The sequence below is a fragment of the Cyrtonyx montezumae genome, unplaced genomic scaffold (assembly GCF_038088225.1).
Source record: "Cyrtonyx montezumae isolate F1298 unplaced genomic scaffold, pur_monq_1.0 scaffold_14, whole genome shotgun sequence".
Taxonomy (NCBI): Eukaryota; Metazoa; Chordata; class Aves; order Galliformes; family Odontophoridae; genus Cyrtonyx; species Cyrtonyx montezumae.
In genome coordinates, this window is record NW_027071870.1 from 6,957,352 (window position 1) to 6,980,857 (window position 23,506).

The 23,506-nt window shown below is 36.5% G+C and overlaps 1 protein-coding gene across 3 annotated transcripts in view; it reads right to left on the bottom strand.

Moving 5' to 3' along the window:
• NEBL (nebulette) overlaps positions 1–23,506 on the bottom strand; it is a 239,943-nt gene that overhangs the window by 5,574 nt on the left and 210,863 nt on the right. The window contains exons 23-27 of one of the 3 annotated variants that reach the window (XM_065731351.1): positions 21,761–21,865; positions 20,457–20,628; positions 17,191–17,283; positions 16,220–16,348; positions 1,121–1,236 (exon numbers count right to left, since the gene is read on the bottom strand). In XM_065731351.1, the coding sequence (XP_065587423.1) occupies positions 1,121–1,236; positions 16,220–16,348; positions 17,191–17,283; positions 20,457–20,628; positions 21,761–21,865 (615 nt within the window). The remainder of the gene's footprint in view (positions 1–1,120; positions 1,237–16,219; positions 16,349–17,190; positions 17,284–20,456; positions 20,629–21,760; positions 21,866–23,506) is intronic. The other 2 variants (XM_065731349.1, XM_065731350.1) reach the window with 2 other exon arrangements.

A 23,506-nucleotide genomic window follows, 5' to 3' on the forward strand; every position in this document is an offset into this window, starting at 1 on the left:
AGTTGTTAGCCCCCTCAGCTCCAAAGCAGCTGAGAAAACAATCATCCCCAAACCACCTTTATAATATAAAATACTATAGAGTTTCAGTTTTAAAGAAAATACAATTTCTTGTCAAAAGGACAACTCATTTTTTCTTCCAGCTCAACAAAACTTCCTTTCTCTATTAAGCTTTAGGTTTCGTTCAGAATTAAATACTTCACCTCTAAACAAGGTGAAAGAGGTAGTGAATATACACCAATTTAAACAGTTACACAAGTTGATATTATTATGGTAAAAGGTGATGAAATCTGCACTGCAAAGTCTGTATGCAGTGATATGGTAACAAAAATATGGTAACAACTAAAATATAACTTCATATACAGAGTGTTCAAACAGAAAAATGCTCAACACTCCCTCTGTCCCTCCCTTCCCATGTCCAAAGAAAAACATTAGCTGCATACCTACTCAGTTCTCCTTCACATTTCTTTCAGAACTAAAAATTCATTCCAGTTTTATATTCCCATTCACCACAATCAGGAACTTTGTGATTGTGGCCATAGTTCGGTGATAAAGCTTTTTTTCAATTTCCCGACAGCGTAACGCAATTTGGATCAAACACAAGTGGGTACATGACTGTTCTGTTGAATTAGAAAGGGCACACCAATACAGAATCTAATCTAAGTTTTATACAAGATGAGTAATAAGGACGGCAGAAAGTCTCCTAGTACAAAATGATTAAATCAAAAAAATTTAAACAACTTTATGCCAACAGAATGATCTTAAGAAATCTATGTTTTTCACCCTACACTAGGAGTCCGATTTCATCACAGTGTAACATAAAAGCTCACCCTGTACTATCCAAGCATTTACTGCTTTTCTCAGGTAGAAGATACATGTACTCTTCTGCCTTCTGGAGATCGTTAAGTACATTTTTATACTACATCCTGACATTAAAGTTCTTGTCACTGCCCTCAGCCACTTAATAACTCTCCTATATTTGGACTATGACTTAAATTAGGACAGTCAGGTAGGTAGTCCAACTGTAGAACTCAAGAGACCAATTCACTCGTATTTGAGAAGTTTCACAATGGTTGATAACATTGCTTGCCAAGCATAATTGGTTATTAAATCCAATACTCACCAGGCCCGCTGAATGAGGCTGTGAATGCACTGACCTCATAGATGACATACTGGTCTGGTGCATGTATCCATATCCTTGGGACTGGCTTTGCTGATATGCCCCAGGGAGAACGGGGGCTGTGTGGTAAAGAAACAGACACACGTCAGTGGAAGGGTTTCATCTAAAAATGTGTAGAACCTTTAGATTATTAGCACTGTAAATAACAATTCCTCTGTATGAAATAGTGAATTCAGAATTATTTGCATGCATAACATAAAGCTTTCCATATGTTGAATTATAAATAAATATAGGCAAAGCCATAGCAATATATCCACAAACACTATCAAGGTTAGATGGAAGGAAAAGCTTAACATACCTTGAGGAGTCTGACTATAAAAAGGCATCCTGAGTCTTCAGACACCACTAACACAGCACTGATATTGCCACAGATGACACACCAAATATCATGTGCCATAAACAGCCATTTTTTCAAGGGAAGAATGATAATCTATATGCTGAAACATTTCAAATGTTTTCTAATCAAGAAATAACTATGATTAATTCCTAACTCTATGCAAACTAACTCTTACCTACTGGTCTGTGAACAAAGAAAAACTGACTCAAAGCAAACAAAAAGAATGTAATCCTGTGAGTCCTCAGCTGGGTTTCTTAGTTCACTCTGATTCCATTATTTGCCAAGCACAGAGATCAGTGGTTATTTGAATCTTTCCAAGTCCATCTCTTTCACTGTCTTTCTCTTAACCACACAACTACTTCTTTTCAACACACATTTTGTTCCCACTATTTTATCAGTTCTATTTTAGGTATTCTATTATCCATAGGTAATGATTAATACCCATACTTTCATTGTATCAAGAGCCACTGAAAGAGTTAATACAACCAAGGACTCCTTAAATATGTTGTTTGCTAGGAAAGCATAAGTAACTCCTTCTGGTTCATTTATCCTGTACTCTACTAACTCTTCTGACAAAAGCCATCATTTTGAGATCATACAGCCCACAAGTGAAAAATTTTCATGCAGAAGTCACCTCAGCAGTCTGAAGCTTTGTGAGATACTTGGCTTGGGTGTGCTGGGCTGAGCAGTGATCACACACTGACTGAGGCAGGATCAAAATTAATATAGGATTTAGTGGCATTTACAAGGAATTGCAGGACCCAGACATTGCAGAATAAACAAATAAAGAAGGAAAAGGAAAAAAAAAAAAGTAAAATATATATGTGACAATATATTGTTGTATTTCTGTCTGCACTAATAATGCTCTGTCCTTGTCTCCTTCATGAGTGATTACGACAGCAGATCAACACAGACTACTGAGATACTATTTAATGAAATATTTCTAGTAGAAAAGTCAGCTTTATGCTTTCAGCAAAGTGTTTTACACAACCAGCTAACAGCATTATTGATTTCAACAAAGTTTTTTCTTAAGATGTCCATTTAGTTTTACTTGGCATATTCAAATTCACTATGTAATTATGATTTGGGATGTTATTTTTCACTCTACTGTATTTTTCATGATGAGTAACACTGCATATTTAACCAGATTTTTTCTGATTTAGAAAATATGTTGCAAACTATTGTAATGAATAGATTGCTTTGTTAAGTGAGTGAAATTAAAGTGATACACAGTCAGATGCAACACTGGAACATGATGAATAATGGATGTTTTAGAAGTGCCAAGTTCATTCTAATGACATATGAGTACAAAGACATTTTAAAGCAGTTTAATCATCACAGAATTGCTGCTTGTTAACACACTCACAGGATTATCATGCATTAAGTGAATAGTCCTGAGTAGTTCATCAAATAATTTATGTTTCAGTGTTGCTTCAAGATATTTGCACATGACCAGATATAGTCCTTTGTGAGGAAATAGAGAAAAATATAATTTAATCAAAGGCTCTGTGATCAAGCCAGAATGAATATATTTTATCTAAACCACCACCAGCATAAACATAGGCCACTTCATAGGAAACAACAGAGCCTCATCTCCCCATACCAGCAGTAAATTTGCCATGTGGGTTGAAAACCAAGCACAGCTTGAACATTTTAACTTCACAGGAAGCAGTACCTGAAGCAGGCACTGGCTGCTGATCAGTCAGCATCTCGATTCCTCTGCAGCCACAGAGGTCTGTGGCTCTTCCCTGGCAAGGACAACCTATCCTGAGCATCCCTTCCTTCTTCCTAAAAGAAGTGAAGGTGCCAGGAGAAACTGTTGAATCATGATTCCTTCCCCCAAATGGATCTTTCTTAATTCCTACCAATCATCCCATCAGTTTAATGGTTTACTTCATTATATTCTCCAAGCTGACAAGTTTATTTTGGGGAGAGTAACCCATGCCTCCCACCCCTGTGACACTCATCAGCAGTGGGTCTGAGATATGCTTTCCTCTTTTGCAATCAGCTTCTCACAAACAGAGAATTCTGTCAAATTGTCTCAAAGTCACTATTTTCCCTGCAACGGCAGAAAACGTAAACCCAAGAAAATAAAACACATCTTCCAAAGCACTGAAGATTCTTGAAAGTATCTGAGAACATTCTAGACAAACAAAAGGAGGAATTTCAAGGATCACATAGCTTCAATAAGTATCCATCAGTCTTATTGAGAGAGCATATTTGAAATCAGTGTTGAATGAATAATTCCACACTTTTTCCCATTAAAAGAATGCCACATTAGGGCTGCAAAAAAAATTAAAGAAAATATACATTATTTTTTCAGAAAACATTTAAGAAAAAGTGTTAAGCAACCTTCAGTCAGTTGTCTATTTGGAAGACAGCTGAGAAGCACAAAATAAACATATCAGTGAAGAGACATCAGTTTGGAGCTGTGTTTTTAGTGACATAAAAATAGTTCAAAGTGAGATTAAATGATGCAGGCAAAAGAGTTTGACTTTCCTTCATCACCATTATCCATAGTTACCTGCAATCTTTTGGTTCAGATCAAAGTAAAAAGTTCTGTAACATTGCTGACTGCAGCAGCAGCAAAAACAATGGTTTTAGTTAACCTAAGGGGGCAATAAAACACAGTGGTGGAACACAAAATTCATTTAGCTGAAGCCAGATTTATTGGTGAGGGATCTGAGGGCTGACCATTGCTCCCACTAGTATAGGTAGAAGCTTTTTCTTGTTGCATTAAGACTTTACCAGATGCATTCTGATGTATCAAAACTTTCTCTTTTTTTTTTTATTTTTTTGTCTTTCTGAATTTATGAATTAAGACAGATACTTATTTTAAATTACCTCCTAGAAGGAATTTATCTTATTTTGCTTACTATAGGTTTTTTTGTTTGTTTGTTTGTTTCTTTCTTTCTTTCTTTGCTTCCTTAGAGAAAAGAGAGGAAATGAATGAACACGACAGAAGACAAACACAAATATGCCTCCAAGAAACAGAAGAAACTTAAAGAATGATAGTTGGTATCAAGGCACTGCAGCAGACAGCAAACAGTGACATGCTTTGAGAACAACCATGAAATAAAAAGGTCAGGCTGTGAAAATAGGAAAGGAATAATCAAGAGAGTACTACACAGTTACAAAGTTTAAAAAAAGTTTATAATAGTTTATGCTGAAAAGAAAAAGAATTTAAAAGGCAGTTTCCAAGATACAGTGTTTTACCAACACTCTCTTGAAATCCCCTGTATAGCAAAACTTAGATAATCCACAGTAAAACTATATATCCACGCAGTTAACTACTGCATTTTCACCATTTACTGTAGTCCACACCGTTTTCTGGATCATATGCAAAATAATAACTCCTTCACTTGTTCTTATAGACATTATTCATTCTTAAGCATTTATCTCATTTCATGCTTTGGTGTTATCTCTACTCATGGAATCACTACCAAGCTACAAAGAATGCAAAGAACTCACTAAAACATTGCAATAACAACAGCAATATGACAGAGCAGAAAGAAAAAGGACAGCAGTAATTACTAGTTTGTGTCTTTAGATTTTCTGAGGGACATAAAAGTGCAGTAAAGCTGGAATATGGCACTATCATGCATCTCTGTGCTACGGAATAGTTCCCCTAAAACATGTGGCTGCTGCTCCACATATATTTAGGTCCTTCTGTTTTGCCTTTCTGCTGGATTCTTCTCTGCAGGTTGCATCACCCACAGCAGCCCTTGCATTCTTTAGAAAATCTCTCTCTCACAGTTTCCAATTCCTTATTTCTTCTGCTCTTGCTTTAGAAATCATTCACCTATGGTGAATAGAGCAGAAAATCCATGGAGCAATGTCAAAGCAGTGATGTAGTGGTACATGGGGAGGTCTACATGTAAGAGCACACTTCTGGAGTACTTAGGTGGATGGGTCATTGCTCAAAGTGCACAACCCCCTCAACCATTTCTGAGATATACAAATCCACACGTAAGGATTCACAGCCTTTGGGTTAACTGTTCCTGCTGTTTTGAAGGTAGTGAGGAATAACAACAGACAACTTTTAAAAGACATCCCCAGAAAATGTAATCGTGGTAACTTCAGTTTCACTCCCACTCAGTGCTTTTTTTTCTTACCATCACTTTTACCAGGTGTTGGCTGCTGCTCTCCAACATTAAAACATTTAATGAGCTTTGGGTTACAATTCGCATTACCAATCACATCCTTGAACAAAGTGGTACCTTATCACCCCTGAGCAAAGCCAGCATATTTGAATATTTTCAAGTTTCCCCCTTTCCCAAATCTAACTGAATTCAATTCAAAAAACAAAATTACTTCCACAATAATGCACCTGACATCACTCTGGACCTTATTCAGCTACCCTTATTTGATGAAGTAGTATTTCTCTTCCAGTGCTGTCCCACTGAAGTTGTCAGCAAGAACTCTGATGAAAAGATACTGATTAACCTGACTAAAGACAGGAAAAGTGAGTGCCAAACAGACACTGGGGCCAGGAGGGCTATTAAGAAAGGGATATTTCTTTATATATTACAAGTTTTAATATATTTTTATAGAAATCATGATATATAATATTATACATAAGAAACAGGGACACAGTTTCAGAGAGCTTGAAAACAAATAAAGGAATCAAAAGTGGAACCAAAGAGACAACAGAGTACAAGAGTACCAACAAAATAATAAAGGTTATGATAGAAAAGTTAAGGTTGGAACTGATCTGCAGAGGCTGCTCCCTGTTAAAATTGGGGCCAGTCTTGAAGACAGGTTATGTTGCTTGGAGCTTTGTGCAGTCAATTCTGAATTCCAGATGAAGATTTCACTAACCTCTCTGGGCAACTGCCCACCCTGTAATTCCTCCTGTTTATTTCCCTTGCTGCGTATGTTGTTGCACAAGTTCTTGAGATGCACTCAGCACAGCATAGTGGTAGCCAACAAGCATTCTGACAAACAGTTTTGAGGAGAGATTTAAGGAAGCCTAGTACACTAATTCTGCAGAAGTATACATTCTGTCAAAACATCAGCAGCTGTATATAAGAAACAATTGTAGTCAAATGATAATTTAAAGAGAGTTTTAAAGAAAGCCTATATCACAGGCTAATCAGAAATAAGATCTGATACCTTGGCAGCAAGTAAGGCAAGACAAATACTATGAGGAAAGATAGTGAAAGGCATGAAAAGAGAAGTGGCTCTGCTGCTATGGCAGGTTTGATTTTAGCAGACTTTTAAAGATGATATGCTAAAGTTCATTCTTTGCTTAGTCCACAGTTAAGTGCTTTTTTGGAAGAATTCCGCAGGAGGCATGAGGTGACACCTGATCCCCACCACTCACCAAGGGATGCTTAGTTCAGAAAGAGATCAGACCAGCAACACATGCAGTGCAAGAGAGGAGGCAAGATCAGATACCCAAGTCCACAGGCAGCAGAAGGCAGCAAACTGCTAGACTGGCTCCATTGTGCCAATAAGTTCCCACAGACCCTGGTTCTCTTTGAGCTCTGACTTTAGATCACAGCAGAACTGAGCCTCTCACAGATGCCTCCCTCCAGATGTCACAACACTCAGGTCCAAACTGCATCCCAACTAAATGCTTCTGTGTGCTAGCATGCAAGGTATATTTTAGGTTCTTCATATCCTAGACCACAGTATTTGAAATGGAAGTTTAAGCATGATTAAGTTGGATGTAGCTAGTATAAGCTGGTTGCTTGACATTAAGAAAAGATACTGAAGAAACAGGTCAAATAGATGTTCTGCCTCTGGTGAGACATAATGTGGTCTGCATTACAAAGGTGCATTAACTGTTCCATTAGCTTAAAGACTGGTAAGGACTCTCAGAGATGTTAGAGAGGGTGAAGAGGAGATGAGGTACAGAACTCTGCAGCATCCCCACAGTACTGAGCAAGAAGGGGATATTCTCTAGGGAAAAGGTTTCAAACTAAAAGAATGAAGATTTAGATTGGATATAAGAAGTTTCTTACAATAAGGGCAATGAGGCACCAGCACAGATTGCCCAGAGAGGTGGTGGATGCCCCATCCCTGGAGACACTCAAGGTCAGGCTGGACAGGGCTCTGAGCACCTGATCTAGTGTAGGCGACCCTGCTCATCAGAGGCAAGCTGGACAAGATAACCTTTAACAGTCCCCTCCAACTCAAAAGACAGTGACTCTACAGGACATAATTTAATTTTTTTAAAAAACATCCACAGGAGTATAAAGAACAACCAGAAAAGTTCAGTGATAGAAGCAATATCAGGGAAATCTCAGGAGTGATTTTACAGTGCAGAATTCATTGCCAAAAATGCTCCTGTCCCAAAAAGTTAAAAAAAAATAAAATAAAAAAAAATCACAGAGGTTTATGTAAAAGGAAATTTTAAAAAATCAAGCAAAGAAAATATCTGGTAAACATTTCAGAAGACCTAGATTTAATTTTTATCAACGTAAATCTTTATTACAATTTACGTTACTCTTCAGAGTGAAACATATTTCAACATAAAGCTGGTTTCAATTTTACAAAGAAGTCAAGATATAACCTCAACAATCTCAAAACTGAATAAACTATTTTTTATCGCTGTGACATCAATCACAAGTGAGCCATTCCTGTATATAAAAAAATGCATTAAAATGCTATCTTCTGATGAAGAACACTGAAAAATTTCCATTCAACTCTGAAGTGAAATTGTTTAGCATAACATCTCAAATAGGCTAGAAAATGGCAACATGTATTCTGCTTCACTTTAAAATGATTTTCTTATCTTTTATAGAGTTCTGTTATTTTGGAGACAGGAGGAGTAGTACAACACAGTTAAATTTGCTGGGAGTAAGTCAAACTGCATAAACATGCAAAAACCACTAACCTGAAGACTGGAGATGCTGAGACCTGATACAGAACAGTGCTGTTTTTAGGACTGTCGAGAATAACACAGTAACACATCGTGGCATTTTCTCCTGTGCATACTGTAGCTTTCCCTTCATTTCTTTCCTTTTTTTTTCCCCTGCTTTTCCTTTTTCTTGCCCTTTGCTTGTCAGTAAGGCTGCTTTCACAGATGTCCTAGCTAGCAGTTTGCTCTCAGTGGTGCTCTGTCAGAAGCAGCAGTTTGTCTGCATACTATCCATAACAGGAGTCGGTATTCGTTAGTAAATTGGAATATCAAACCCAGATATAATTAGGTTGTTGAAATAAAAACCAGGAATTATGGCCTAATTCACACAGGGTGCTAATAAATACCTGTCCTGTTAATTGACCTCATTAGAAGCTCTGAACTATTTGGAGTCCATGGTAAATTCAGAACATTACAAGCTTAGGAAGTTTCCATAACCTACATTATAAAGATATAACCAATAAGCCATGTAAACATCAAATACCTGGGGGAAAAAAAAATGGCTCTGGGAAAAAGAAAATCAACAAAATGAATAATATTGTATTTAAAATAACTAAATATTTATGGTACAAAAAATCATTTCTACTCTCAAGACTACTTACTGACTTATTACAAAAGATAACACAAAATGTTTTAAACCATGCTTCATTAGTGTCATGATTAGACAAATAGACTGCTTTAAGCATGATCATTTTATATCATTTTATCATCCATCAATAATTAAGCCTAAATATATGTACCCACAATACATACTGAAGTAGATTATTGTGTGGAATGCAGAATCATATAATTATAGCTTTTAACAGGAGTTTCTTATAAATTGAAATTGGATTTTGAAGTAAATTACAACAGAAAATCACATGTAGCTGTTCAGCATATGTCAAAGAAATCTTGAAAGGAATAAAAAAATATAATCTAACACCACATGGAGTCTTGTATTTTATTTTGTCATTTGTTTTCCTTGTAGAAGGGTCCATCTCATATGTCAGTTATTCCAGAGGACAAACACTAAATTCTCACCTGTACCAAAATTCCTGATTTGCATGAAGGAATATTAATAATATTAATATTGGTCAAAGCTGAATGAGTAGTCCATACAATATACTGGGTGAAGCAGGAATTTGGGAAGTACTAGCAAACTGCCTCTCCCATCACAGTCTGTGTGTCAGGTCATTCATTAATTAAGGCCTATTCCATAACTCATCATACTTCAAGGAATGTTGGAACAGTCAATTCCATTACATTTTTCTTCAGGGCAATCTCTTTTCTGACATTCTGGCTTCCCTAAGGGGTCCAAATCTCTGTATTGCAAATAAACTGTCTCTCATGCACATTTTTTCCATTAAATAACAGTATATACTTCCCCTTCTGAATTGTGAAAATTATATTTCTGACTACATCTGCATAGAAGACAAGGTCTTCATCTCATGTCTACAAGCCCTTCTGCATGTAATTCTACATAGATATTCTACACTTTATTACATTTTAAGAACTAGTCTAGCAATTCAAATATAAAAGGAGTGCCCCCATTCACTTCATCTGGATTACAGCAGAAACTAAAGGAATATTATTTAGGAATTAGTCTTCACTGGTAGCTGTACAGTTAAGTTTAGCCTACATGAGTATCAGCAGCTGTTGTATCATAATACCTAACAGCAACTCCCTTTTTCCTACTGCTGCAACAGGGATATAACAAAATCACATGGCATCCTGCTCTGGAATTCGGAATATGAATTGCAGAAAGTATTTGCTGTCACTGGCAAGTAAACCTTATTACAAGCTGACTTTTTTGGCTGACACTCCAGCTAAACTGCAGCGTGTCTCAGCTGTGAAAACAGAGAACATTACGCCTTTCCTTTCCTTGCACGCAGAACCACAGTCTTTTAGTTATGAAGGCACAAAATGTCTGAAAGTCAGCTTGAGGCATCCTAGGTCCTAGTGGGGCACAGAGTACCAGAGGAAGCTGCAATTTCTTATTAAATTCTTAAACCCTATTCAAGGCAGGTTTTTGCTCTAGGCTTCCTCACAAAAGAAAAGAGTTAGTAAAATGAAGGTTACATTAATACGTTACATAACCCACATGCCTTCAATTACATTTTGAATTCATATGTACTGAACATCAACTGCTGTCCATTTGTATCAAGAAAGAACCCTGCAAGTTCATCTTATGGAAGCCACACTCTGATGTCTATGCAGTTGTGCATTTACATAGTGGGGATAACCAGACTGTGCAGTGATCAAGAACAGCAGCCACCAGCATCTAGTCTGTGACTGCACATACATTTACGGATGATATTTATTGTCTGCTGGGTATAAAACCCTCCAAAGTGCATCAAAACTGCTATAAGGCAGCAGTCTGAACAACAGAAACAACTGCTTACAAGGGAGTTATTAACACTCCCAACTTTTGAGTCATAACACCGTTTCCCTACCACTTTCTGCTCACCGACTGTTTCAAGGAAAAGTGAACATCTGAGACAGCTGCAGAGCAAACAGAAGGATCTCCTGAACTGCTTCCATACTACAGAAATTGAAAAAGGGGTCTTCTCTACATTCCCCTCCACTTGAATGTGTGGGAATTGCCTTTTTATGCTGTGAACTCTCAAGGATGTGGGAGAGCACAGGAATCCAAGACAGCAGAGGGAATCTAAGCAAAATATTTTTGAACTGTGAAATACAAAGCTCTCCCTGGATCATTAACTCATCCTCAGTGAGCACACACTGAAGGAAAATGACCTTTCAGCTGAATCACAATTTCAATCTTAACGTATTACAAGCAATGTGGGTTATTTAGTTCTATACATGCAGCCCTAAATCAAACCTTAATAAAACTTAACTGATAGCAAAATCTAGCCTTCAATGAGTTCCATAAGAAGTTTCAAGTTTTACATTAAAAAAAACGTTACACAAATACCTCTTAGGAAGAGAATGAAGTCTATAGTTTTCTGGACTAATTTCTCTCATATTCTGTAATAACAAAGCACTCAGTGAAAGCAGAGGACATTATCTAAGAGTCTGATCATGCAGAGTAGGACAGACAGCTTGAGGTAATGCATACATGAGGTCCCACTGCCATTCTAGATTCCTAGACTTAAACAGCTTAAAAGGCTGAAACTCACTGCTCAGAGGAGACCAAATAACATATTAAGCACTGTCAGAAATCTTCTATTCATTGTAATTTATTTAGAAGTTAACACATATAAAAAACACATTCAACTTGTTCGTAATTGAAACCTGAACTCTTGCAACTAACTTAGCATTTTATTTCCCTCAAAACTAAAGTGGAAAGGAATTGCTTTTCTACCTGGAAACCTCTCACTGTTTTCCTAAACACCCCTTCCTATCATGACATTTTTAATTAGGAAAAAAAAAAGCCCTTTTGAACATTAAGAATGATTGCAAAACAGGAGGCAGAAGCTGAAAAAACAAAACATACCTCCTCTGAATGAAAGGCACAGTTTTAAGAAGGGAGAAAGCTCTGTTGCTGTCTGTCCTCTTTGGGAACAGCGTGTTCAGAGCAAATTTATACAAGGAAACTATATCATTTCAAAAAAAAATCTATTTGATAGTGTGAGACTCAAAGTCATCAGTTTTGAAGGAGTATAAGTTCTCCATCAATGAAAACTGATAAACAATTTGAGCTATCAGGTAGGTACCAATCAGATATGCATGCACTTGTGCCCATATAAAATCACAGAGAAGTATTTAGTTTAGTTCAAAGATATTACAATAGGTTTGTGGTACAGGTGTCTATTATTCAACTAAAAGGACTTGCACAGCATTACACACTTAAGAACAGAAACACTGAAAGATGAAAAAGCAAAATATTTTAGCACTATATTGTTAAGTGGAAACCACTTCCAGGCTGGTGAACCTGCTGGGGCCTGGAACATTAAAGGAAGCAAAACCAAAGCATCATCTAGTCCAAAATAAAAATAAAAACTCATGAACAGGTATAAGAGTCTGGCAGACAAGAGAAGTCTGTATGCAACCCTTACAAAGAGGGAGTCCATATTGCTGTTTTGATGTGGTCTGCCTTCCGTAGCAATGCAGCTTACTGGTGCACCTGAAAGGGGACTAAACACCTACAAAAGCCTATAGTTGTCCTGCAAAATCTACATCCCTTCTCCCTCTAAATGCCATATTTGATTACCAGGCTCCAGGGAACAACATTATGGAAAAAGAGTTCAGGTTCCTAACATAAAAGAACCATTCTGCCTGGGCTGCCAGAGGAGGAAATGTAACTGCTGTGTCATTCCATTTGACCTCCTTGAATGACAGAACTCAGCAACTGAATATAGATGTGAAGAAGAGTGAAGGATTTCTGCCCTGCACTCCTACCAGGTGCACCTGGAGACGGAAGACAGACCTCTATAAATATCAAAAGAGGCCAGATATTATTTCCTGATATTTTCTTTGACTTGTCTGTTATTAATGGAGATTTTTTCCACTGTCATAAGCAGAGGGCTTTTTGTGTTGTTTTTGGTTTCTTTTTTTGGTACAAAATCCGACAAGGAGATAGAGATGAAAAGAAACAAATTCTATTTCCTTTCCTCTTCTATCTGTTGGCACAACAAAAGAGTCATAACACAAGCAGACTTCTTGCCCAAATACCAGGGAGCATCTCTGCAAATCCACCATGTGAAATGAAGAGGTCTTTCGCTCTATTTCAACGGTTTGTCTTCTGACCAGAATAACCAGGCGCAGAATTTGCAGCACAGTTCCTTTCTTTAAGAGTTTTTTGTGGTACACATGGTTCAAATTGATTATGGTTGCACTTGAAGATATTTTCCAGCCTAAATGATTCTATGGGTGTGTGTCCAAGCCTGAAACAAATCCTACTAACAAAAATTTTAGATACAGAACCATAAATATTAGAGTGGCCTAGGAAGAGAAGGAGATATCGGAGGAGGGGAGAGAGAGCAGCAGGCTCAGCTGCTCTGAAGCCGTTCTTCAGAAGGCTCATACCACACAAGGAGGACATGCCACTGGGGAGAGTGATTATAGGATATATATTTTTTTTCTCACTGACTTTACTCCCACCTCAAGCTATATAAATACTTTAAAATGAGAAGTAAATGTGTCCCACAGGAAAATACTGTAGTGCTGTGTTTTCTACTGTCTTCATAAACCTTGGAGTCAAGGTGCCACCATGCCCAATTCCCATATTTATCACTCAAAGGACAGTTACAGTAATCTTTTCTGAATCTGATCTATTATTATGTAGTACAAATGAAACGTCTAATATTAATTTTCCAGTTTTCTCATCTGCAGATTCTTTTCAAGAATGATAACAAAAATTTAAAGGCTATGAAGAAGAATTTCATACTCTGATGAAATCTGTGCCAGTGTGAGTAAAATGAGGCAGTTTTCCAGGTAAAGGAAAAATGTGAGACGTGAGTGTTAGCAGAAGACTCTTTACATCAGAATAAAGGTGGGAAGTCCTTAAACTCATCCATTGCAGGATGGGAGGTGGGGGGACTAAACAGAAAGCCCCACAGAAAAAGATAATTGAAATAAAAACTGAGAGATGGGAAAATATTGGAAAGCAAAATGAAAACATTCTGCAGTTCAAACAGGATGGAAAGAAAGCAGCATAAATAGACTTTCATAACTAAAGCAAGAAGAAAAACCTTAAGAAAAATACTTTTACTCAAGTATAAGAAAAACCAAATGTACGCACAAATTATTGCAAAATGAAAGAGAGAGACAAAGAATAGATAAAATAACAGTGATTCTTTTCCAGTGCAGATAGGTGATCTTATTCCAAAAACACCAATAGAAAGTCCTCTCCTCACCTCTAAAGAACACACAAAACAGGAGTGATGACAATGATGGCAACCCTAGCAGCAGTGCCATGACTCATCTGCTGTCATCAGGCCAAACATCACAAAGCATTACTCTAGTGATATACAAATGTGACAGTCACTTTCCTGCCATCATGGCAAAATGTGGAATTTGTTCTAGCAGGAGATATGTTTCTCCTGTAGACACAAGGTGATGTAGGTCAACTCACTTAATGGCAAGTTTCTGTGCTCTTAAAAGCTTAAATTACAGCATCATAGATTTGCAGGGGTTGGAAGGGGCCTCAAGAGATCGAGACCAACCCCTCTGCTAAAGCAGCTTCCCAATGATAGATCACAGGTAGGCCCCAGATGGGTCTTAAATATCTTCAGAGAAAGAAACTCAGCAACCTCCCTGAGCATCCTGTTCCAGTGCTCTGTCATGAAAAAGTTATTGAAAAATAACTATCATGAAAAAGTTACTGCATATGTTAGTATGGAACTTGTTCAAGTTTTAGGCCATTACTCCTTGTGCTATCACTATGCACCACTGAGAGCCTCGCCTCATTCATTTGCCTTTAGATTCTTATACACATTAATCAGATTCCCCCTGTCTTCTGAACAGACCCAGGTTACTCAACCTTTCCTCATAGGGAAGATGCTCCAGGCACTTTATCATCTCTGTGGCCCTCCACTGGACTCCTTCTCAGAGATCCCTGTCTTCTTCAAACTGGGGAGCCCAAAACTGGACGCAGTATTCTAAATGTGACCTCACAAGGTTACTCCCTTTTTAATACACCTCAGGATACCACTGGTTTTCTTGGACACAAAGGCACACTTCTGGCCAATGCCTAACCTGTTCCCCAAAAGGACACCTAGGCCCTTCCCTACAAAACCCTCTCTCCAGCAGGTCAGCCCCCTTATTGATACATGATATATTGATACAGTTATTCTGCCCCAGGTACAAAACTCTACACTTGCTCTTGTTAAACCTCATCTGGTTCCTCTCTGCTCAACCCTCCAGTCCGTCCAGGCCTTGTTCAATGGTAGCACACCCTTCTGGTGCATCAGCCACACCTTCCAGATTTGTATCATCAGCAAAACTCCTGAGGGTGGACTCTATCCCTTCATCCAGGTTGTTGATGAAGATGTTGAACAACACTGGACACAAATTGCTTGCCTAAACCTAAGTTAGACTAACTAATGTGACTAATCCTAAACCAGAATTTCCTCTGTTTGCAGCATGTTCTTTCTTCACCTGCTAAATACAATGGGCTTGAAATAAACTACAATTTAAATTTTTAATTGCAGCTTTCACTTCATCTCACCGCTCTTTACACCAGGACACACACAGCTTTAAGCAGCTTAGCTTGGTTTCTATGATTGGCATTAGATCATACAACACAAATTAATTTCCATATCTTATATCCTCCCACATGCAACACTCCAGTCCTTTCCCTGCTTCAGTCTCCAGAGATGGAACTACTGAGAAAAATATGCAGAGTGCTCTAAAATAAAAACCATTAGAAAAAAGTCTTTAAAAAAACTTCCACGTAAGAGAAAGCTGTCAGAATTTCCTACTTTTCCTTTTAGAATGGAAACAAGAGAGCCACAAGAACCTGCACGACTTGATATGGGAAGAAACAATTGTCAATAAAATGCATTTATATGGTTGATTTTCTGACTAAAAAGAACGTGGTAAATTTAAATTTTTCAGTTGAGAAGATTGTTTTTTGAGTTATATTTTGTTTTTCAAGAGAAAAAAATCTGATTCATGCAAAAACACAATGCACCTTCACCTCAGCATTGTAAATGGTAGTTAGAGGTTTTGAACCAATGCACTCCTCAAAATGGTTAAAAAGAATACACAGTAAAGCAGAATGTCATGCAAGAAACTGCAGACTGGGTATTTTGCTTTGCTTCCTTAACAATCAGAGCAACACACAGTTTTTATAGATTTGTGATTATACAAGGATATTGAGTTAATACAGGTCTGTGAGGTCTCAATACACTATGACAGTGTTACTAGTGAAAAAGGTGGGAATAAGGGCTACCTCCTTCATCAGATGGCCTTGTTATCTCACTGCAGTAAGAAAAGGTAGGATTCGTGTCAGAACCATCTGATTTATAATCTCCCAAACTTGTAGAATGTGAGAACTGCTTACTGTAACGGCTTGCTCTTTCTACAAAGGTAGAAAGAAATAATATCACAGTAAATAGATTACAGAAATGAAAAGCACAATAATAGCAACAACAACCACTGATAACACCGATATTCATACACTGATAGCGTTTAAACAAAAAAAATAATTATACAAAATTTTGTCTACATTTTTTAACACTATTAGTTCAGAAAGTTGCTTAAAAATCAGGTATAACTTAGCTCTCTGCTTTATAAGAACAGCTGAAATGGTAGCACTTTCACTAGCAAAGAAGATACATGCGCAAAGCTAAGCATTCAAAACAAATATATCTAAAAAAACAACAAAGAAAAAAAGAACCTGCTGAGCCTATATATTTTTGTCCATTACATTAACTTCCTTACTTTCCCATCTACTATTAAATTATAAACAAGGATAAATTTTTATCCTTGGAAATACAAATAATATAATAAGAAATAATATCATGTGCTAAATAAGCAAAATTTGCATTAAGAAAAAAATCATAAATATGCCAACTTTTTATATCTCTAAAATTTTAGCCATGCCCAGCTATTTGAAAATTCTATAGATAATGAGGACTAAAAAGGTCAATGTTTTACAAGTGACTATTCCTAAGAGTTATGAGTAATTGTTATTTAGGATAAGATTTATTTCACTATTTCTTATCTGCACATGTGATTATGGCTGAAATTCCTAGAATATACTTCTACAAAGCACTCATATATATACATATATACAAAAACAAAGCAAAAATAAAGCAGATGGCTGGTGTATTGAAATGAAAAATTCCTCCATCAGCTTTGTTTCATAAACAAACAAACAAAAAAAGCAGATTTGATGAAAATTCAGGATATAAGCAATACCAGAAAGCATACGCAGACTCCTAGACTGAATATTGTCCTCCAGAGGATCAATGTCGAAGATGGAGCCAGGATCTGTGCGCCAAACCTTAAGATCTTTCCCCAAAGCACAGAAATGGTAGGACAGACAAACAACAAAGGAAGTAGAAGTATGGAAGCAGTGAGTTTTAACATTCATCTAAAAATTAACTTAAACATCTAGATGTTCACCTGAAAGGACTGAAAGGGATTAATTTCCAGCTTAAACTACTAGCTGCATCTATTTAAAGAGTTGACATTAGAGACTTTTCCCCCATTTTTATTTTTCCTTTTCTAAATACAAGTGCAGCATTTTCCAAAGCCTAAATAAATGGAAACAAGTATCACATAATAGTGTTCTTTTCTACAGGAAAACCAGAATTATCAGAGCTAGAAGATGATTTCTTCAGCCCACCATCAGCATCCTTTGTCCAGCTCTATAGCTGGACATGCACATTATCAACCTATGAGCCTACAGTCAACTTTGCAAATTGGATAAATAAGCAGAATCAAGGGTATACAGTATAGGTAGAACAAAGGTATATATATATCTTATCCAAAATAAACTTCTACTTGCTCAAGTTATTTAAAATAAAAAATATTTACCTTTCCTCACTAATATAAAGATGAAGCAGAGTGACAAATGCAGCTGTAGAAATCTACATTTTAGACACCCACATTTGGGTAAGATGAAGCCCACTCCTGATCTTAAATAGTAATTCTATTTGTTTTCCAAATAGCAAAATTTGGGACACAAACTGGGACACGAACTTAATGTTGATCCATTACCACAATGTTGAAAAGCATTTTTGGAATTCATTCAATTCAATAATGTTCAACTTTAATTCACACAAATAAATAAACATCTCTTCAAGTCTGAATAGGATACTGAAAGAAAAAGAATCCATGAGAACAAAGTAATTTCATGTCTGAGCTCTAGTTATAAACAGAGCATAAAATAGAACACAGATTCAAGTACTGTTTATATTAATTTTTAACAAATAATTAGTGTTGTACAATAGGAAGATTGTGATAAATGCATAATCAGCTCTGGTGTGACTTCTTAATCTACTCACAGCAATTTATAATATATACAATTAATTACTACTATGCCAAAAAAAGTATAACAGCCACTTAATCTTTCTAAAACAGTTTAAAATAAAATTTGTATAAAGATCATCATCAGTTAAAGCATAAATCTATCAGATTACACTTCTTCACTGGTGGTTTGTTTCTTGGGCAGACCTGTCTTCAAGATTTACTGCAATGAAAGTGAAAAAAATAACTGTCTTCCCATCTTGGTCCTTTTGGCTATTTGAGTGGTATAAAGCTAAATAATGGGTTGATGGGTAAAACAGGACTGTGGGTACCCCAAATATGTCGCATTTGAAATGATTAATAGCCTGGAGCTAATGAAACAAATCCTATAGCCTTGGAATAGATTCAGTGTATGTACATTATGTGTTATCTATTTTCACTCCTATAGGGTGAAGTATATTGCCAACAACACTCTCTTGACAAGAGGAATAAAAGACAATGTACAGTCTTTTGATAAAGTATGTGCTAGTCCTAATGATGATAAATTACAACACCAACAGACATGAGAGGGGTGGGAAAACTGGCGAGTATCCACCTTTTCCTGGTTGATCATGCCTTGATAAGTAAAAAATCTTAAAAAGTCTGGCTTCATGGCAGCAAGAGTGCAGAAGCCACTGTTTTGTATTGATTTTATCTGTCTTTGTAATCTCAGATAATGTACACAGAATCAGAATCTTGGCAATTTGTAGCACTGAACAGTTTTAACATCCTGGTAATTTATGTCAATTTCAAATATCCTTAAACTCATGGGAGAATCATGAAGTCTCTTTTGTCACAGAGCCAGTGCTCAAATGGATTAATTTATCTTGATGGCTTTAGATGGCTTCAACGTAGCTAAAACTAGTGCCTATTTTCCAGAGCACAGGTATTAATTTTAGCAATCAGGCACTTGAAAAGATTGTTACAGCTTCACTGATTATACTTTAAAAATCAACTAGATGGATTCTAACATACTTTTTCTAACTGACTGAACTTTTATCAGCTACGAAAAAGCTCGAGAGTAAGAGTTGTTTTTTGCAGTCTGCAGCTTTTTTCTAGCTGTCAAAGACATTCCATGAACAAGGAGCACACTTTGTTGCTTTTTAAACAAGATGTTATAATTGCAAACATTTGGAAAAAACATTAACTGAAATATCACTGGATATTAGGCTCTCAGGTTTTTCATGGTCTATTTCCTTTAAATAGTGGCATTGTTTTTGCTGTTTTGGTAGGTATGGAGAGCTAAGAATTTCTGTCTATTTTGATACAGAAATATTCCAGGTTGACAAACAGTACTAAAACATACTAATATTTCAGTCACAACAGCTCAAAAATTTCTCAGAGATGGTTTTAATCCTAATCTGTGCTAGTGAGCCTTCAGTTACTGAATACTGGACTGCATTCACAATTCTTACTTTTGGGAAATGCAGTGCAGCAAAAGGTTTAAAATACGCACTGAACTGCACATTTAACTACAGCCCTACAGGAGCTTCTCTCTTTTAGGCTGCACCCCCTCTAGCTAAGGAAGCAAGGCACTTGATCAAGTATTTGCGGTTGTACATAAATGGATTGATCTGAACAAGTTGTTGCCCTAGATCCAGCATGTGTGGTCCTCTGAGACTTGCTATTGCAATAATCTGTCTCCTAACATAAAAACAGTCTGCATCCTACACCCTAATATCTGGTGTTATCTTCGATCACCTTTCAGACTATCAGTTCTGAATACTCACTTCTGGCTCACTAAAGATCTACCAAGTTACTGATGAGCTACACCTTGTGCTACTTAGAAAGCTGTGTGAAATTTTATAAGTAGTACATGGACTGATGTCAGGTCTAGAGAAATAGCTTACAGGTCTAAGGGGAAATGTGATCCAGTCTGCAACGTTTAAACCTTGGAAAACCATAACTTTAATCACTGCTCTTCTATATAAAATGAAGTCAGTATTCAGAAGCAAAGCAGCAACACTGAGTAACCATATTAAAAAAAAATAAAATTCCTATTACTACTTCCCTAGTATCTGGCATTGAACCACTGGTTCAACACAAATTTCACACTGAGAAAAGAGTGAAAATGAAATTTGTGAGTAATTTTTCTCTGCTGTAATGAAGAACACAAGGAAAGGCTTGCATCTTTCTCACAGTGTTTTGGATAGCAACGTTATTGAACAACTTACCAACAATTATTCCAGGTCTTCTATCCATTTCAACTATATGTGGGTGCACCCCTTTATATGCTGCATCACTTACAACTTGGGTGTTTTTCCGCACCCGCTCTGTTATAGGATCATCCACCACTGGGGTGAAGCCTCTGCCCTTTGTCTTCTCAAAATCTTCATGGTATTTAACCTAGGAAAACAAGAGGAACTACATTTTTCCCGAAGCAACAATTAATAGCAAATGGCTATTCTATGCATATTTGTTGCTCTATGAGGCACTACATTCTTTTGGTTTGGTATCACAATAGAATTGTTATAGACATGAGATACAAAAGACTAGGCAGGCCATCCAGAATGCCTCCCTGACCTGATTTCCTGATATTTTATTATCACTTTTGGATTTGTTTTGCATTGCCATCGAGTAAGACATTAACTCAAGCAGTAAAGCATCATCTTGCACACACACAAACCATTAAGAACACGAAAAGTCCTCAGGAGATCATCTGGTCTATCCTCATCTCTAAGTTAGGATAGCTCTCTAGTGCTGTAGACAACTACATCTGCCAGTGAAAATGTTCTAGCAGTAACAGTTCTTAAGAACTCAAGTACTTTCATTCACTCAGAATTTTGATTATATGCACAGGTTCAAAAATTGAAAAGGTACTTTTTTGCTCTTTTATCATATGCCAATTGGCTTTTAACATAAATATAAAATAAACATTAGAACAAACTGCACTTATTCTAAGGAGTTCACTTTCCAAAAAAAGAATAATAATAAATCAAAGAAATGGAAAACAAAGACATTAGGAAAGAAAGTGTTATATAACAAAGTTTTGGAACAAAACCAGTAATTAGTAAGAGTTATAAAGGTGGTATCCCTTATTATGTTTTTGGGTTTTTTTAATCCTTAATCATCAAAGATTTAAAAATGACAAACATTCTCACACAAGCAAATGCACACAAAACAACTCATTCCAGAACAAAAGTCACACAGAAACCAGGAACATGCACAGGCACAAGGTGCAGTGTGTCACCTAATCCAGTCAAACTGTGTGATGCTCAAATGAGGATTTCTTTTAAAGGAAAAAAAAAAAAAGAACAGACATTTATCTGTTAGAAAACTGTTTATTAGTATTTTGAAAACATTCATTACAGTCATATGCAGTTAGCAAACACTCCCTCAACAGGCATAAGAAGAAACTATTCCTTCCACATTTGAGCAGAGAGTTTCATTAGTTACCTATATTAATAGAAGGCAAAGTCCAGTGGAAGTCAAGTGCCATTCCTTAATATGTTCTAGTTATAGGAAGAAAGTACCCTACCATTGAGATGTTGTTTTGTGTTTCTTTGACATGCCTTAGCTCAGGTGTGTCTAGAATCACACTACGTCTACCTTTCATCTGCCTCTGATCACTGCTGTACTTCACCTGCAAAACAGCAACAGTACACATGGAGGTTTTGTTTACAGTAGAAGGGATGGGAAGAAACACACTATGCAATGGCATTCTTTCCAAACCATAATGCTCAGTATTAATCTGGTTTCATTCTTTACTTATTTCATAGTGACGTAATTTTGAAAAGCGGATACAAATGGGCTACTGTACTTCCACAATCAAAGGGCATGTTTATTCCATCAATCACTTAAAAAAATAAAAAAAAAAGTTATCTGAAAGCTGAAAGTCTAGACTTTATTAGCACAATAAGTGAAATACCTCTTTTATCAGCTGTTAACTGGTTATGAGTTAGGGTCAACCTAATACAAAGATACCACCGTTAATTGTCTTGGACTCTTTCAAAGCATACACATATGGTTGATGACAACCCATGCAGACCCAAATTCTGTCCTCAGACTACTTCCAGGTCAGGATTAGCATAAGAACTAGGTCACTAGCAACTTCAAGTGCTACGAGACAAGTTCTGCTTTGGCAGCCTTCTTACTCCTGCTTGGTTGCTAGCTTTTGCTAGCAGCACAAAGCAACATCCAAAACAAGACCAAATGTGGTATATTGTTTTCAATGAGAACATTCGATAAGAACATCTGTGCTTTATGCAGTTTTAAGTACAAAACATCACATTTCTCTTAACTAGCTTCTTCTGTGCTATTTTACATACTTGTGCTAGAAGCATAGATGCACGCTTAATTACCTGAGGGGGAAAAAAAGAGGGAAAAAAAATCCCATATTTAGAACTGCTAAACAGTAATAGTAGTTGGTCTTCTTTGCCAAGTGAGTATCCTTACTGTTTCTTCTGGCTCAGTGGATCTTCGAGTATGACCATCATTGTCTTTTTGCATCATTCTTTTACTACTGGACTCTCTTAACTCCTACTTTGTACTGTAACCTGTGTACCGAATTTTAGTATAGAATTACCTATACAATTGCATTCAAAGTATTGCCCCTCAAATCAGTTGCACAAATCTACTTCAATGTGTATTTGTGATGAGAGAAATCAAGACTATTTTCAAAACGCAATCAATGTATTAGTGAATACATTGGTCCTAGACCTTAAAAATACAGAGATTGTCTAATTCCACTTTAAAGCTACGTATCAGCTAAGCACATACCTATAAAATATAAGCTTTGAAGTAATACACAAAATAATACTACTGCATTATTCTTCAAACCCTTCATGAAATACTGAATTTTCTTACTAAGTATATTCAGCCTTTGAATGCTTTGTGAAGTGTTCCCCAAACAGAACAATTATGGTCAGCATAGTTTTGTTTTCACCTACTGGTCAATAACTCAGATGAGTACTTATCCCTGTAAATCTAGAGACATAAAGAAGTCAAATGGAAAAAAATGCTTAATTTTCAAGAATAATAATAATTAAAAAAATAAGTCTACAATTTTGGGGAAGTTTCCCTTTTATTTTTAACAACGTACCCAAAAATAATTGACTTTGGGATCTATATATGAACATTTTTAAGATTACATTCAAGATACATGTCGTTACTTACAAGGCCCTTAAATCCTTTTACAAATCCAAGCTACTTCACTCTTCACTCATACAATCAGTTCTAAAATGTTTATTACTTTTAATTCTCCCACCTTAGAAAGCAGCTTTGC